General features: G+C 40.1%; 1 protein-coding gene across 1 annotated transcript in view; it reads left to right on the forward strand.

Annotated features, from left to right (window-relative positions):
- Positions 1-17,840, forward strand: part of slc25a46 (solute carrier family 25 member 46) — a 62,375-nt gene that overhangs the window by 30,125 nt on the left and 14,410 nt on the right. The window contains exons 4-5 of the mRNA XM_060913161.1: positions 9,617-9,694; positions 9,880-9,984. Of these exons, the coding sequence (XP_060769144.1) occupies positions 9,617-9,694; positions 9,880-9,984 (183 nt within the window). The remainder of the gene's footprint in view (positions 1-9,616; positions 9,695-9,879; positions 9,985-17,840) is intronic.

Below are 17,840 nucleotides of genomic sequence, written 5' to 3' on the forward strand. Positions count from 1 at the left end.
TAAAATCACCTAATTTTTCTCTTTAAATGATACATTTTCTCAGTTTAAACATTTGATATGTCATCTATGTTCTATTCTGAATAAAATATGGAATTTTGAAACTTCTACATCATTGCATTCCGTTTTTATTTACAATTTGTACTTTGTCCCAACTTTTTTGGAATCCGGGTTGTATTTCCCAGTAAAACACTTGCATCCATCCATATATACACATAAAATTATTGCATATTTGCACTAATGAAATACTTGTGTTCAGGATCACTGCTCAGTTGAGTGCAAAACTTTGCATGTCCTTTGTTTTGTTCTACAGCTTAGGCCACACCAATTTAATTAGTTGGTTCTCGGATTTTTTCAGGAAAAATATGAAGTGAGCGGGCGAAATAAAAAAAAAATGCTCTGATGGTAAAATTAGCGGTGGAAATAGACCAAACAATACAGGCAAACCTGTAAACAGAATTTCAACATGCCTGTCAAAGATTTTACGCTTCTGTTCGCTGAATATCCTAACAATCACAAACACAGGCTTTGTAGGATTCCCCTCCACAGGCATGTTTGCAGTGTTTGGGGCAGACCATTACGAAAAGAGAAAACTACCACAAATGGAAGAAACACCTACACAAAAACATGACATCAAAAGGGAAAGAAATATAACTGGGGAAAAAACCCCCAGAGGGATTCACGGATACATGAATAGCAGGAAACCTGAAAAAGACATTTGAAAATATAAATATCTTGAATTGAGTTGAATTTATCAAGTATTTCCTCTTATATGATCACACTAAACCAAGTACATTAAATCTATTTCTAGACATTTCCTGTTGTACTGACTGATAGTTTTGCTAATTATAAGCATTTATTTCTAGAAAGTTGTAAATTTACAGTCTAGAAATAGACATTAGTAGCACAGTAATCTTATATGGTTTATTGTAATCATATTATAGGAAATACTGGATAAATTTGACGAAATTCGAGATAATTTTATTTGCTAAGATGGCTTTTTTTTTTTGTAGTGTAAAGTCTTTAAGCTTATACCGCTGTGATTTAATGTTTCACCATCTGGAAGTAAGGGTGTGCAAACTTTTGCTTTAAAGTGTCATTTAATTGCTAGTTTATATCTGACTTAAGTTGAGGTTGTCTGGTTGTTTAAATAGATATATAGACAAAAACTAAGGTCAGAGAGAGAAATATTTAACAATTATTCCACAAAATCAAGTCGTACATGAGCTGATGGCATTCACTGGATTTTGAGAAACAGCATTTTTATTTGTATTTTTTGCAAATTCGATAAATAAAAACTTTATCCAAAACGTCCGACAAAATCATTTCTGCTTACAATGTAAACAAACTGGTGAAATTACAGTAGCAATTTTTTTAACATGTATATCTTTATTGGGTTGCCAATATACAATCCATGTTCAATCAGGATACATTTCACCCATTTTTTCCCCCTTTTAGAACACCAACAACCCCCTGCCCCTATCTAGAGAGTCACATTTACATAACTTAATCAAATAACAATGAGTAATAATGCTGATAAGCAAACACAACTCTCTCCCCACCCAAAAGAAAAAAAACCCAGGAGGGGTGAACAGTAGCTAAACCAACCAAAAACAAAATAAAATAAAAAGGAACATTTAGAGGAGTCCAAAATGCTTGAAAAAAAACCCCCATTTAGTTAACTTAAACAACATGTACACTACCGTTCAAAAGTTTGGGGTCACCCAGACAATTTTGTGTTTTCCATGAAAAGTCACACTTTTATTTACCACCATAAGTTGTAAAATGAATAGAAAATATAGTCGAGACATTTTTCTGGCCATTTTGAGCATTTAATCGACCCCACAAATGTGATGCTCCAGAAACTCAATCTGCTCCAAGGAAGGTCAGTTTTATAGCTTCTCTAAAGAGCTCAACTGTTTTCAGCTGTGCTAACATGATTGTACAAGGGTTTTCTAATCATCCATTAGCCTTCTGAGGCAATGAGCAAACACATTGTACCATTAGAACACTGGAGTGAGAGTTGCTGGAAATGGGCCTCTATACACCTATGGAGATATTGCACCAAAAACCAGACATTTGCAGCTAGAATAGTCATTTACCACATTAGCAATGTATAGAGTGGATTTCTGATTAGTTTAAAGTGATCTTCATTGAAAAGAACAGTGCTTTTCTTTCAAAAATAAGGACATTTCAAAGTGACCCCAAACTTTTGAACGGTAGTGTATATGTTATGCCTGGAGCTCGACCACCATTACATCGAATCAAAGACAATCACTGGCTTCTTTCAGAATCCTGACAGGTTATATACATATATATGCACATACACACACACATACCATCTTAATTAGCACCATCCATCATAATCATTAATCATCTAAAGAGGGCGTGGAATCGATTAAGGAAAGAATGGGATTCCAAGTTTTATAAAATTTGTCGGAGCACCCCCTAATACTGTACTTGATTTTTTTCTAAGTATGGGAATGACATTAGATCCTTTAGCCAAGAGTTAGGGGAGGGAGGATTCTTATCCTTCCAATGAAGTAAAATACGTCTGTGGGCTACCAAAGATGCGAAAGCGATAGAATTGTTTTCCCTGTTGGTGAAGTGTGTGAAATCTTCAAGCACACCAAAGATGGAGGTTAAAGGGCTCGAAAGCACCGGTTTGTTTAGAGCTTGTGAAAAAGTATTGTAAAAAGAGGACCAAAATGAGCTTAATGTTGGACAGGAAAAAAAAACGTGTGTGTTTGACTGGCTGGTGACAGAGAGCATCTGTCACATGTATCACTTGTATTAAAAAGTTTTTTAACTGTGGCTTTGGAGAAATGTATCCTGTGTAGAACCTTAAACTGATTTAATGTCAGACTGGCACAAGAAGAGGTGGAGTTAACCCTGTCAAGGGCCCTTTGCCACCATTCGTCTGACAAGGTATCACCTAGCTCCTTTTCCCACGAATTCCTAATTGCTAGAGGGGATGATAGTGATGACAAAATTAATTTTACCACATTTGAAATGAACCGACAGACTGCAGGAAGAGACAGAATTGCATCAATGAGAGTACGAGGTGGTTTGTGGGGGAAGTTAGGAAAATTACAACGAGCAAAATCTCTGGTTTGAAAATATCTAAATAAATGAGCTTGTGAAAGGGCAAATTTAGTTCGTAAATCATCAAAGGAAATAAAAATGTCCTTATCAAAAAGCTGATCAAACTTCACCAGCCCTTTCTCTTTCCACAGAGTGTAAGTTGAGTCAAGTGCCAGGGGTGTAAATGAATGGTTTTCACAGATGGGCATTAATGTAGAAAGGGAGGTGATTTTTGAAGTGCTGTTTAAACTGTTTCAGGATTTTAATACTAGACAAAACAATTGGGTTGGAGGTGACTTTAGAAGGTTGTGCATTTAGAGGAGCACATATTAAGGCTGATAAAGAAATGGAGTTGCATGAGTAGGCTTCCATCTGACACCAATCTGTACTGGGGGAGTTATACCAGGTATAGATTTTTTGCAAATTGGCTGCCCAATAGTATGCCCTGAAATCCGGCAGAGCAAGGCCACCCTCATCCTTGGTTCTTTGCAAAATTGAGTATTTTGCCCTTGGATTCTTCCCCGCCCAAATGAAATGTGAAATAATCTTATCCAATTCCTTGAAAAATGCTTTGGGCAGGTATATAGGTAAACACTGAAAAAGAAATAAAAAATTTTGGTAGGACATTCATTTGAACAGAATTGATTCTACCTATAAGCGACAATGGGAGGACATTCCAGCGTAGTAGATCTGATTTTAACCAGTTCCACAATGTTATGTTCATACAACCCCGATTCCAAAAAAGTTGGGACAAAGTACAAATTGTAAATAAAACCGGAATGCAATAATTTACAAATCTCAAAAACTGATATTGTATTCACAATAGAACATAGACAACATATCAAATGTCGAAAGTGAGACATTTTGAAATTTCATGCCAAATATTGGCTCATTTAAAATTTCATGACAGCAACACATCTCAAAAAAGTTGGGACAGGGGCAATAAGAGGCTGGAAAAGTTAAAGGTACAAAAAAGGAACAGCTGGAGGACCAAATTGCAACTCATTAGGTCAATTGGCAATAGGTCATTAACATGACTGGGTATAAAAAGAGCATCTTGGAGTGGCAGCGGCTCTCAGAAGTAAAGATGGGAAGAGGATCACCAATCCCCCTAATTCTGCGCCGACAAATAGTGGAGCAATATCAGAAAGGAGTTCGACAGTGTAAAATTGCAAAGAGTTTGAACATATCATCATCTACAGTGCATAATATCATCAAAAGATTCAGAGAATCTGGAAGAATCTCTGTGCGTAAGGGTCAAGGCCGGAAAACCATACTGGGTGCCCGTGATCTTCGGGCCCTTAGACGGCACTGCATCACATACAGGCATGCTTCTGTATTGGAAATCACAAAATGGGCTCAGGAATATTTCCAGAGAGCATCATCTGTGAACACAATTCACCGTGCCATCCGCCGTTGCCAGCTAAAACTCTATAGTTCAAAGAAGAAGCCGTATCTAAACATGATCCAGAAGCGCAGACGTCTTCTCTGGGCCAAGGCTCATTTAAAATGGACTGTGGCAAAGTGGAAAACTGTTCTGTGGTCAGACGAATCAAAATTTGAAGTTCTTTATGGAAATCAGGGACGCCGTGTCATTCGGACTAAAGAGGAGAAGGACGACCCAAGTTGTTATCAGCGCTCAGTTCAGAAGCCTGCATCTCTGATGGTATGGGGTTGCATTAGTGCGTGTGGCATGGGCAGCTTACACATCTGGAAAGACACCATCAATGCTGAAAGGTATATCCAGGTTCTAGAGCAACATATGCTCCCATCCAGACGACGCCTCTTTCAGGGAAGACCTTGCATTTTCCAACATGACAATGCCAAACCACATACTTCATCAATTACAGCATCATGGCTGCGTAGAAGAAGGGTCCGGGTACTGAACTGGTCAGCCTGCAGTCCAGATCTTTCACCCATAGAAAACATTTGGTGCATCATAAAACGCAAGAGACGACAAAAAAGACCTAAGACAGTTGAGCAACTAGAATCCTACATTAGACAAGAATGGGTTAACATTCCTATCCCTCAACTTGAGCAACTTGTCTCCTCAGTCCCCAGACGTTTACAGACTGTTGTAAAGAGAAAAGGGGATGTCTCACAGTGGTAAACATGGCCTTGTCCCAACTTTTTTGAGATGTGGTGTTGTCATGAAATTTAAAATCACCTAATTTTTCTCTTTAAATGATACATTTTCTCAGTTTAAACATTTAATATGTCATCTATGTTCTATTCTGAATAAAATATGGAATTTTGAAACTTCCACATCATTGCATTCCGTTTTTATTTACAATTTGTACTTTGTCCCAACTTTTTTGGAATCGGGGTTGCACAGCAAAGGGAGACTATTCAAGATCTCATCTCATCTCATTATCTCTAGCCGCTTTATCCTGTTCTACAGGGTCGCAGGCAAGCTGGAGCCTATCCCAGCTGACTACGGGCGAAAGGCGGGGTACACCCTGGACAAGTCGCCAGGTCAAGATATTAATGCCTAAATATTGAAAACTAGAAGAGGCTAAGCGGAATGGTAGTGCTTGAGCTGGGATCCGTTTTGCTGCATTATTAAGAGGGAAGCATTTACTTTTATTAATGTTCAATTTATAACCGGAAAAGGAACCAAATGTGTGTAAAATGTCCAGAATTTTGTTGGTGCAGACAGTGGGACTTGAGACATAGAATAAGAGGTCATCAGCATAAAGTGATACTCTGTGCTCAGTCCCATTCCTATAGACACCGGTAAAAAGCGGTGAACTCCTAAGGGCAATGGAAAGTGGTTCAATCGCAATGGCGAACAGCAATGGTGATAGCGGACATCCTTGGTGGCAGCCGTGTGTTAAAGGAAAGAAGTCGGACTGTGTTGAATTAGTTCTTAACACTAGCAATTAGGGCGCTGTATAGCAGTTTAATCCACAAGATAAAATTTTGACCGAAACCGAACCTATATAAAACTGAAAATAAATAATTCCACTCCACCCTATCAAAAGCTTTTTCCGCATCCATAGAAATGACCATTTCAGGGTCTTGCGATTCAGGTTTCGACAGTATTATATTGAGCAGACGGCGTATATTTGAGGATAGCTGCCTGCCCCTTATAAAACCAGTCTGGTCTTTTGAGATGATGCTTAGTAGGCAGGAGTCAAGGCGGCTGGCAAGGGTCTTAGCCAGCAGCTTAATGTCACTGTTGAGCAAACTGACAGGAAGCCAGCTGCTGCAATCTTCAAGGTCCTTATTTTTCTTTGGGATAAGTGATATTGACGCTTGAGTCAAGGACAGAGAGAGGGTGCCGAGTTCAAAGGAGTCATTAAACATATCCAATAACAGGGGAGCGAGATGATCAGAAAATTTCTGGTAAAATTCGGATGGGGGGGGGCGCCGTGGCTCAGGTGGATAAGGCGCCATACCATAAATCCGGGGACCCGGGTTCGATTCCGACCCGAGGTCATTTCCCGATCCCTCCCCATCTCTCTCTCCCGCTCATTTCCTGTCCCTACATTGTCCTATCCAATAAAGGTGAAAAAAGCCCAAAAAAAATCTTTAAAAAAAAAAAATTCGGATGGGAAGCCGTCTGGGCCTGGTGCCTTGCCGCTTTGCATTAATTTAAGACTGGCTTTCACCTCTTCCAAGCGAAGAGGAGCATCTAGAGTATTTTTGGAATTAGTATCAACTGAAGGGAAAACTAAGTTATCTAAGAATTTGTTCATTGAGGTAGTGTCTGATGAGGATTCTTATTTATATAAATCAGAATAATATGAAGCGAAAATATTATTTATCTCAGTTGGGTCTGTAACTAAAGTTTGGGGGTTTTTACGAATTTGTGTGATGAATTGGGAGGAGGATTGATGTTTTAGTTGCCGTGCTAGTAACCGACTAGCCTTGTTTCCATATTCATAGTAAGTGCCTTTTGTACGCCTTAAAAGAAACTCCGCTTTGTTTGTGGAAATGAGGTCAAATTCAGTCTGTAATTTAAGTCTCTCCATCTGGAGAGTGGGATTGGCTGAAGTGGAGTGTTGTCTGTCAATTTGAAGAATTGCCTCCATCAGTTCAAGTTGTCTTTGTTTTTCCCCCTTTCGTATCCTGGCGCTATATGAGATAATCTCTCCACGTATTACTACCTTGAGGGTTTCCCACAGGAGAGAAGGTGATGTAGAGACAGATTTGTTAATTTCGAGAAAGAGTGAAATCTTGTCAGAGATAAATTCACAAAATTTGTCGGATGATAATAGCCCAATATTTAATCTCCAGGTTGAGTGGCTTTTAGTTTTAGGGACTAGTTCCAAGTCTAATAAGAGGGGGGCATGATCTGAAATAACTATTGATGAGTATTCATATTTGTAGTAAGTTGAGCGGGTGGGTGGAGCACAGAAGTACGGCAGGCCAGAACTGAGTTTCACAAAACTCTTTATTTGCAGCTTTTTAACAAACTCCCAGTCACACAGACATGCACGCGCGCACACACATCAGTCGTCTGGTTGGGGAGAGAGCTCTCTTCCTCTGCTCTCTCTCTCTCCTTATATAGGGCGCGGTCACTGGGGACGACACACAAACACAGATTAACCAACATCAGGTGCAGTGATTCTGCCACTTACCTTCCCTGACTCCGCCCTCTGGTCACAGACCGCCGCTTGACCACTCCCCCGCTGCCACAACATTGTTTCACTGAGGGTAATAAAATCTTATCAAGGAAAAAGTAATCAATTCGAGAGTATGTTTGATGAACCTGGGAATAAAATGAAAACTCTTTTGCTGTCGGGTGGTAAAAATGCCACACATCCACACTGCCAATTTGATCTGTGAATGCAGACAAACATTTAGCTGCTTTGGATTGAGTTAATTTTCTTGAGCACGATCTGTCGAGTATGGGATTGACAGATAAGTTAAGATCCCCCCCAAAGATGGTGATGTGTATCTAGGCACGGAATGGATGAGAATAGGGAAGTCATAAAATTAGGACGGTCCCAGTTGGGGGCATGAACACAAACCATAATAACAGGAGTTTGGAACAGCACACCAACAACAATAATATAGCGGCCATTGGGATCAGATATGACCTGTTCTGATGAGAACTGTACTCGCTTGTGCAATAAAATAGCTGTGCCTCTTGAGCGACTGTTGAAGTTGGAATGAAAAACTTGTCCAACCCAGGGTTTTCGTAGTCTGGTGTGGTCGCATAAACGAAGGTGGGTTTCTTGGAGAAACGCAATGTCTGTTTTCAAACTTTTAAGGTGTGAAAGTACTTTTGTCCTTTTAATAAGACCACCAAGTCCCCTGACGTTCCAACTTGTGAGTCTGATGGTTCGTAGCATGTCCCTCTGGCTTAAGTCAGCCGTAGAATCAGTGAAAAAAAACATCAATCCTCTAATTGCTCTGATGAGGTGGTGCCTTAGCTGAGTTAGCTTAGTAACAGAATACAAGGTAGCAACAACATATACAGTGCCATCATGAGAGTCCAAGGGAAAAAAGAACACTCCTCTTCCAAAAATAAGTGAAAAAAAAGAAAAAGTCCCAAACACAACAAATGCAGATGTCCTTAAAGGAACAGTCCACCGTAATTCCATAATGAAATATGCTCTTATCTGAATTGAGACGAGCTGCTCCGTACCTCTCCGAGCTTTGCGCGACCTCCCAGTCAGTCAGACGCAGTCAGACGCGCTGTCACTCCTGTTAGCAATGTAGCTAGGCTCAGTATGGCCAATGGTATTTTTTGGGGCTGTAGTTAGATGTGCTTCGGCAGCGCATTGATACGGAGCTCAGATATCAATGCGCTGCCGAAGCGCGCAGAAGGTGTTAGTACGCCTGTCATTATAGTGCGGACTTTCCATAGCATAGAAAATCGCTACGTTTCAATTTGTGTAACTGAACTTGTTTCGTATCACTGCTCATATAAACCTATGTAAACAGGAAAAACGCGGAAGAGTTTGGTCGCATCTAACTACAGCCCCAAAAAATACCATTGGCCATGCTGAGCCTAGCTATATTGCTAACAGGAGTGACAGCGCGTCTGACTGACTGGGAGGTCGCGCAAAGCTCGGACAGGTACGGAGCAGCTCGTCTCAATTCAGATAAGAGCATATTTCATTATGGAAGTACGGTGGACTGTTCCTTTAATGACACCTTCAGGTTCAAAACTTGCTTACACACTAAATTACAGTAGCAATTTGTGAAAAATGCTATAATAATAATAATAATAATTCTTGAAAAATAAAAAAAGATACGTTCTTACCATCATGCTTTTCATTCCATATTTTGTTGCTTTTTTTTTTTTTTTGTATTTTTGGGGTTTTGTTTTCAAGTAGAGTTTTTATTTCGTCCTCAGTTTGTTCAGCAACACGCTCCGCCATTTTGCTTTTCTCTACTCACTATATATAAGCTGATAGCCTAGTAGTAGAGTAGCTAATCAGAGCACGCGATTGGTCATATCCAGTGAATGTGGAAAGAATAAACTATTTATACTTGATGTCTGTAGTATTTATAAGTTCAATAGGTATAGAATTTAAAAGTTTAAATTTTCTTTTGCTTTGCTGATGGTGTGTGTCAGGTGAATTACCATGCCAGATGTTACCACCTGTCACCTTTAACAGCTCTTACCGTGATGTACAACATCTCCAAAACCCAGGTAACAAAGGCTTCATGGCTTTCCGTATATCCAGAATGCATCTCTGTCTGTACTATGATTATACTGTAGTGTGGATCCTGACTTTCTTTGAGCTGGAATAAGAACCTATGGAACCTGATGTTCATTGCTTATCAGGAATGTGAAGCTCAGATACATGTCAATCCTTCTGTGTGTGTGTGTGTAAGGGTCCAAAGGCTTTATGGAAGGGGATGGGGAGCACATTTGTGGTCCAGGGAGTGACGCTCGGGACAGAGGGCATCATCAGCGAGTGCACACCGCTACCAAGGCAAGTAATATCTGAGAGTTTTTCTGCATTGTTGCAGTGATCCATGAGTCACCTCAGGAATCCCCCCCTTGTTTGAAGGTAAACAGCGGCTTGTGATTATCTGATGCTGAGTCAAATGGAGGCATGCGAGTCAGACAGAGAGCTTCAGACATGAGCCCTGAATTCTACAGGTTCCTCATTAGAGGCCTGGACCACAGTTTCTGAGGAATCACTTTCATCTGGTTGTGTTTGGTAGAAGCACTTGATTTTGTGTGCGTGTGTGCGCGCTCTACATGTTCACTCTTGCATACAATACATTTTCTCTTTTTTTTTTTTTGTGGAGTTTATTCAACATATAACCCATTGGTTCCTAAATTTCGGACATGAATACAAATACAGATATGAATAGCAGGTGTGGACTTATTTTTAATAATTTTTTTAGAATGATTGTTTGAAAAGTTTCTAGGGCATCTGGTTGAGTCTAGAGGACTGAGACCCCCCCAAAAAAAGTGTCACACTTTCAAGAGCGTGCATGATACATTTACGACATCCTTAGTAACTGCCTGGTCAAGGGTGCAGCGGTCAAAAAATTAGTCTATTAGTTTGCTTATTGGAGCGGCACGGTGGTGTAGTGGTTAGCGCTGTTGCCTCACAGCAAGAAGGTCCTGGGTTCGAGCCCCGGGGCCGGCGAGGGCCTTTCTGTGCGGAGTTTGCATGTTCTCCCCGTGTCCGCGTGGGTTTCCTCCGGGTGCTCCGGTTTCCCCCACAGTCCAAAGACATGCAGGTTAGGTTAACTGGCGACTCTAAATTGACCGTAGGTGTGAATGTGAGTGTGAATGGTTGTCTGTGTCTATGTGTCAGCCCTGTGATGACCTGGCGACTTGTCCAGGGTGTACCCCGCCTTTCGCCCGTAGTCAGCTGGGATAGGCTCCAGCTTGCCTGCGACCCTGTAGAACAGGATAAAGCGGCTAGAGATAATGAGATGAGATGAGATGAGTTTGCTGATTGTAACAACTTTTGAACTTTGGGAAACAGAGGAACAGGAAGCAGGCTTCAGAACAGGTGAGTTCTTTTACATATTTTAATCCACTTTGCAGTCTAAACACACATGCACAACTGAGGTGTCACAACTCTCTCTCTCTCTCTCTCTCTCTCTCTCTCTCTCTTTCTCATATATTCCTGACTGCCTGAAAGACGCACAGAGAGACAGGTTAATAGACAGCCAGTAATTTGACACAGGTGCACCTCATCACATGTAACCCGCTGGTTCAACCTGCCTCTTCGCCGTTCACAGCCGACGCTCGACCACGCCCCCGCTGCCACACTTATATTTTGGAGAATTCACTCAATTTTCTGACAAAATTGTTTTGTCTTATGGACAAAATACCAGGGCTTTGAACCAGAATTTTTTTCCTATTGGTTCGTTCCGAACAGAAACGGAATTTTAACGTTTCCGGTTTTGGGTTCCACCATTAAATAGACGTTCCCGAACCAGTTAGAACAAAAAAATTTCGTTCCCGGAACGGTTAATTACGTTCCCTGTCAGCTGTTTAACAAATGGCTATAAAATTATGTCTCTGTCTCATCCAGCTTAAGCCAAATGTAGGCTAATTCTATTACAACCGTCATTAAATAAGACAAGAAATAATTCAAAACAATTATTATTTCAAATGTTGGTGATTTGGATTCTCAGTATGTCTTCCCATCTACACAAACAGAAAAAGTGCCAAAAATGAAAGATAATTCGTTTAGTGTGTTACCAAAGGCTAGTCAGGCCCTATGCATTGATAGTCTAACAGAGGTTAACGTCATTTAATGTTCGCGAGCCTCTCATTAACGTGGACAAATATACTGATATCGTGTTTGAAATTGACGTTTTTGAATAACGATAGACTGCAATATTTACCTCTTATTTAAGATGTGGAGACGTGATAGTAGTCCACCCTCCCGCTCTCTCCATTCAGTCAGCGAACGTCACACAGGAAGTGAACCCCAGCGGGTCATAGAAACTTGCACAGGAAAAGAATGACTTTTTTATTTGTAGGCTACGGAAACTTTGAGGAACGAAATAAAAACCGGTATTAACCGGTTACCATTATTTTTAATAAGCGTTTCTGTTCCGGAACATAAAAAATAATAAAGTTTCTGGTTTTGTTTCTGTTCCATGTGAAATAGAAAAAGTTCCCGGTTTTCGTTTTCGTTCCTTGAACCGGTTCAAAGCCCTGCAAAATACTGAACATTATGGACGATGCCAGTCACCCTCTGCACACCGTCATCAGCAACCAGAGGAGCCTGTTCAGTGACAGAATTCTCCTTCCCAAGTGCAAGACTAACAGACTTAAAAACTCCTTTGTCCCTCACGCCATCAGACTGTACAGCTCCTCTCTGGGGAGGGGTGACAGGAGGACAGAGGACGGGACGGAGCAGTAGCCTAGCCTGACAATAAACAATACTGGACAATGTGCAATACCTCTTCTGTTGGCCCTTCCCCCCCCACCTTCCCCATATCTTATTCTTTTTTTATATTTGTATATGCAAATACCTAATTTAATTTAATTTATCGAGATGTTTTTTTCTCAATTTCTATTCTCTGTTTATCATGTAATGATGCTACTGGAATTTTAATTTCCCTCAGGGAACCCGCCCAAAGGGATCAATAAAGTTCTATCTAATCTAATCTAATCTACCGTACAACTAAATTTGTTAGAAAATATCTAAAGCTATGCTGACAGTGATGGAATTTTGAACTCATTCCCCCCGCCAAGTTGTCATCCAGTGTTTCTACTGGCATAGTGGTATGATTTCATATTTAAATTAATTTAAAGAAAACGCACTAGATGTGCTTTATTGGACGTCCAGCATTGTTGGGATTCAAACTCAATCTCCAGTCAAATCTAATTCAGTCTGGTGAATTTCTGATCTTGAATATCGTCCATGTTCTAGGGACTCCCTAAAGTGAATGACGCGTGAAATGGAATGACGAATGACAGCTAGTGATTTGAACAATAAATGGTCCTTTGTCATTCAGATTCTTATAAATGGAATAACGATTGAAATGTAGGTGGAATGACATGCTTTCAGCTCATGAAATGGAATGACATTGTTTCTAAGTGGAATGACATACTTTTAGGTTATGTTATCAGTGATATCCCCTTTTACAAATGGAATGACAGCGTTTCCAGGTGGAATGACATACTTTAAGCTAATGTTATCAGTGATATCCCCTTTTACAAATGGAATGACAGTGTTTTTAGGTGGAATGACATACTTTGAGGCAATGTTATCAGTGATATCACCTATAACCTAACCCTAACCCTAGAAACAATGTCATTCCATTTGTTAATTTGATATCACTGATAACATTGCCTCAAAGTATGTCATTCCACCTAGAAACCTTATCATTCCATTTGTAAAAGGTGATATCACTGACAACATTAGCTCAAAGTAAGTCAATACATATAGAAACCCTGTCATTCCATTTGTAAAAGCTGATATCCCACCAAGCACCCACTTATCTTATCCTAGGGAGGTCTAAAACTAAAGATTTCAATCGTTATTCCATTTGTAAGAATCTGAATGACAAGGGACCATTTATTGTTCAAATTTACTACCTGTCATTCGTCATTCCATTTCATGCGTCATTCACTTTAGGGAGTCCTCATGTTCTACACATTTAAACACCTGAAAACATGAACCGATCAGAAGTACAGTGGATAAAAAAAGTCTACACACCCCTGTTATAAGTGTTATGTGAAAAATAAAACCAAGATAAAATATATCAGATCTTTTTCCACCTTTAATGTATTTTAGTCAAGTTAGCACGTTTCATACGACAAGCTTAGACTCTGTGTGCTTCGAGTTACAAAGTAAATGTATACGGCAAATACATAACATGACAAAACATGTAAAATAAGATAAAAACAGAGACTTCCAAACAGTGGGACCATAATGACTGCAGGCACCATAGGCTGATTTAACGTATATTCTAAGTACAGTGAGGAAACCTTTACTTTATGATCGAAGAGATCTGGCCTGAGTTTCCCAAAAGCATCGCAGCACAAAGATGATCGTTAAATGGTAGAGCGAGCAGTTCAATGAATACTCTCTCTCCTAGTTAAGATGCTCTTAGGGTTAAGAGGCTTTTGGAAAACCCACCCCTGACTGGTGTGTATTCAGTGAGCATGTCAGGCTTTCGTAGATTTAAAAACAACACGGAGAAGTATTTTAAAAATCAATTGTTTGTTTAACTGGGAGCCAATGAAGTTAAGATAGGAGTGATTCTTTTAGTTTTAGTTGATCTTCTGGATAAGCTAGAGTTTATTTAACACTTGATTTGCCACTCCAGCAAAACGCGTATTACAGTGATTTAGAAATAAAAGCATGAACTAGCTTTTCTTGCAGAAACAAGAAACACCTAACCTTAGATAGCGTTCTAAGGTGATAAAAGGCAGTCTTGGAGATCTTGGATAAGTGCTTCTGGAGGCTAAGATCAGCATCTAAAATCAAACCTTGTGCGTTTGTGGCATGTTCAAAAGGTTTTACTGACGGGGAGTTAATAATGTGTGAAGCATTGGGACCCGTTAAAACAATCTCTGTTTCGTTCTCGTCTGAAAGAAATCTTTGGTCAACCAAATTTTGATAACACAAATGCATTGAGTGAGGTCATCTGCTGGGCTCAGGCTGTTGGTCAGTGTCAAACTCCGTGTCATCAGCATGTGATGTGAGTGATATGAAGTGTTTGTAGTGCTGAACGATCGACCCAAGTGAGAGCATATACAAATTAAACAGTGGACCAAGAATTGACCTCTGAGGGATTCCATACGGAATGTCAACTTTATCAGATTTAAAGTTGCCAATAAAAACGGAGAAAGATCTTCCAGTATGATGAAAAGAGCCAGTTAAGAACCGAACCTCTATAACACAGTTCTAGCAAGTGGAAGAAGATCTGAAAATGATCTTGGTTTAATCATAAAAACCTGCAATTTTAACATGGTACATATTATTGTGTATTGTAGGAATGTCTTTGAGAATCGTGATTTTGATATTTTGATCATATCGCCCACCCATTACTACATGTTACCAAAATGTCTGGGTTAACTGTAAGGGCCCGGTCCCACAACAACAATAACTAGAACTATACCTGTAACTACAGCTCTGACTATCCCTCTGCCTGAATGTAGTTCCAGTCTGGAGCAGTCACACCACAACTACAACCCCGATTCCAAAAAAGTTGGGACAAAGTACAAATTGTAAATAAAAACGGAATGCAATAATTTACAAATCTCAAAAACTGATATTGTATTCACGATAGAACATAGACAACATATCAAATGTCGAAAGTGAGACATTTTGAAATTTCATGCCAAATATTGGCTCATTTGAAATTTCATGACAGCAACACATCTCAAAAAAGTTGGGACAGGGGCAATAAGAGGCTGGAAAAGTTAAAGGTACCAAAAAGGAACAGCTGGAGGACCAAATTGCAACTCATTAGGTCAACTGGCAATAGGTCATTAACATGACTGGGTATAAAAAGAGCATCTTGGAGTGGCAGCGGCTCTCAGAAGTAAAGATGGGGAGAGGATCACCAATCCCCCTAATTCTGCGCTGACAAATAGTGGAGCAATATCAGAAAGGAGTTCGACAGTGTAAAATTGCAAAGAGTTTGAACATATCATCATCTACAGTGCATAATATCATCAAAAGATTCAGAGAATCTGGAAGAATCTCTGTGCGTAAGGGTCAAGGCCGGAAAACCATACTGGGTGCCCGTGAGCTTCGGGCCCTTAGATGGCACTGCATCACATACAGGCATGCTTCTGTATTGGAAATCACAAAATGGGCTCAGGAATATTTCCAGAGAACATTATCTGTGAACACAATTCACCGTGCCATCCGCCGTTGCCAGCTAAAACTCTATAGTTCAAAGAAGAAGCCATATCTAAACATGATCCAGAAGCGCAGACGTCTTCTCTGGGCCAAGGCTCATTTAAAATGTACTGTGGCAAAGTGGAAAACTGTTCTGTGGTCAGACGAATCAAAATTTGAAGTTCTTTATGGAAATCAGGGACGCCGTGTCATTCGGACTAAAGAGGAGAAGGACGACCCAAGTTGTTATCAGCGCTCAGTTCAGAAGCCTGCATCTCTGATGGTATGGGGTTGCATTAGTGCATGTGACATGGGCAACTTACACATCTGGAAAGACAGCATCAATGCTGAAAGGTATATCCAGGTTCTAGAGCAACATATGCTCCCATCCAGACGACGTCTCTTTCAGGGAAGACCTTGCATTTTCCAACATGACAATGCCAAACCACGTACTGCATCAATTACAGCATCATGGCTGCATAGAAGAAGGGTCCGGGTACTGAACTGGCCAGCCTGCAGTCCAGATCTTTCACCCATAGAAAACATTTGGCGCATCATAAAACAGAAGATACGACAAAAAAGACCTAAGACAGTTGAGCAACTAGAATCCTACATTAGACAAGAATGGGTTAACATTCCTGTCCCTAAACTTGAGCAACTTGTCTCCTCAGTCCCCAGACGTTTACAGACTGTTGTAAAGAGAAAAGGGGATGTCTCACAGTGGTAAACATGGCCTTGTCCCAACTTTTTTGAGATGTGTTGTTGTCATGAAATTTAAAATCACCTAATTTTTCTCTTTAAATGATACATTTTCTCAGTTTAAACATTTGATATGTCATCTATGTTCTATTCTGAATAAAATATGGAATTTTGAAACTTCCACATCATTGCATTCCGTTTTTATTTACAATTTGTACTTTGTCCCAACTTTTTTGGAATCGGGGTTGTATAATCCCGACTATAATATCGCTTGGTCCTGACACTCAGGGAAATAAATACATGCAACTTAGGAATAGTCATGGAAGTTTTTTCCATGTGGTAGCACATTATTCCGGGTTGTACTGTACAGCTTGAACGTCAAAACAACTCATGCGCATAGTCTGGTGGTTGATAAAATACGGATAGGTCACGGATTACGGAAATATAATAAAAAAGGATACAAAATACAGAGTAGATATGGATTTTAATATGAATGCATCACAGATGCTAATAATTTACGGATCGGTCACGTACATTTCAGTATATTACAGATTGGTTACTGATTTCATTTATGGATCATACGGATGATGCATCACGGATAAAAAATTAAGAAGTCTGAAATAATTAAATGTTTGGACTGCCGAAGTTCATAATTAAAATATCTTACCTGCATTTATATGTTTACTTTATTAATTTATTGGAAAATCACATATTCATGAATAAAAGATCTGTGCTTTGTATTATTTTTTTTTATTTTCCGTGAATCCATATTCCGTGACTTCATGATGCAACAAGGATGTACAAAGATGCCCGGGGAAAATAGCACGTGCTCAGACGACGTCACATGTAAACAATTACCTGATTGGTCAGATGTTTTATCAGATCAGGTCCAGGCCTGGAAAAATCGCTCCAGAGGCAATCTCACCGATACGGATAAACCCAGGCCTGGGCTATAGACCCTTCCCACTGACGTCACCGGAAACCGGAAGTAAACAGACCCTGCGCCATATTGGAAGACCAACAAACTCGTGATCAGGGGGAAATAACGGCAGCGCGCGGAATTTAAACCCACGAGGCACTTGATTCATCATAAACCTACAATGGTAAACTTTTGTGTTGTGTTAGGGTGTTCCAACAAAGCTGATGGGAAAGGTGAAAAGAAGTCGTTCTTCAGAATACCAGCTGTGATTGAGACACAAGGGGAGCAAACTAAGGAGCTTTCTGCCAGGAGACAGAGAATAAGTGCATTACTGAGTGTCTGTGAGCAAAGGAGAGCCTGAACGTTGCAACCTCCCTATTGGCTTATTGGCTGTT

The sequence above is a fragment of the Neoarius graeffei genome, chromosome 28, assembly GCF_027579695.1.
Source record: "Neoarius graeffei isolate fNeoGra1 chromosome 28, fNeoGra1.pri, whole genome shotgun sequence".
Taxonomy (NCBI): domain Eukaryota; kingdom Metazoa; phylum Chordata; class Actinopteri; order Siluriformes; family Ariidae; genus Neoarius; species Neoarius graeffei.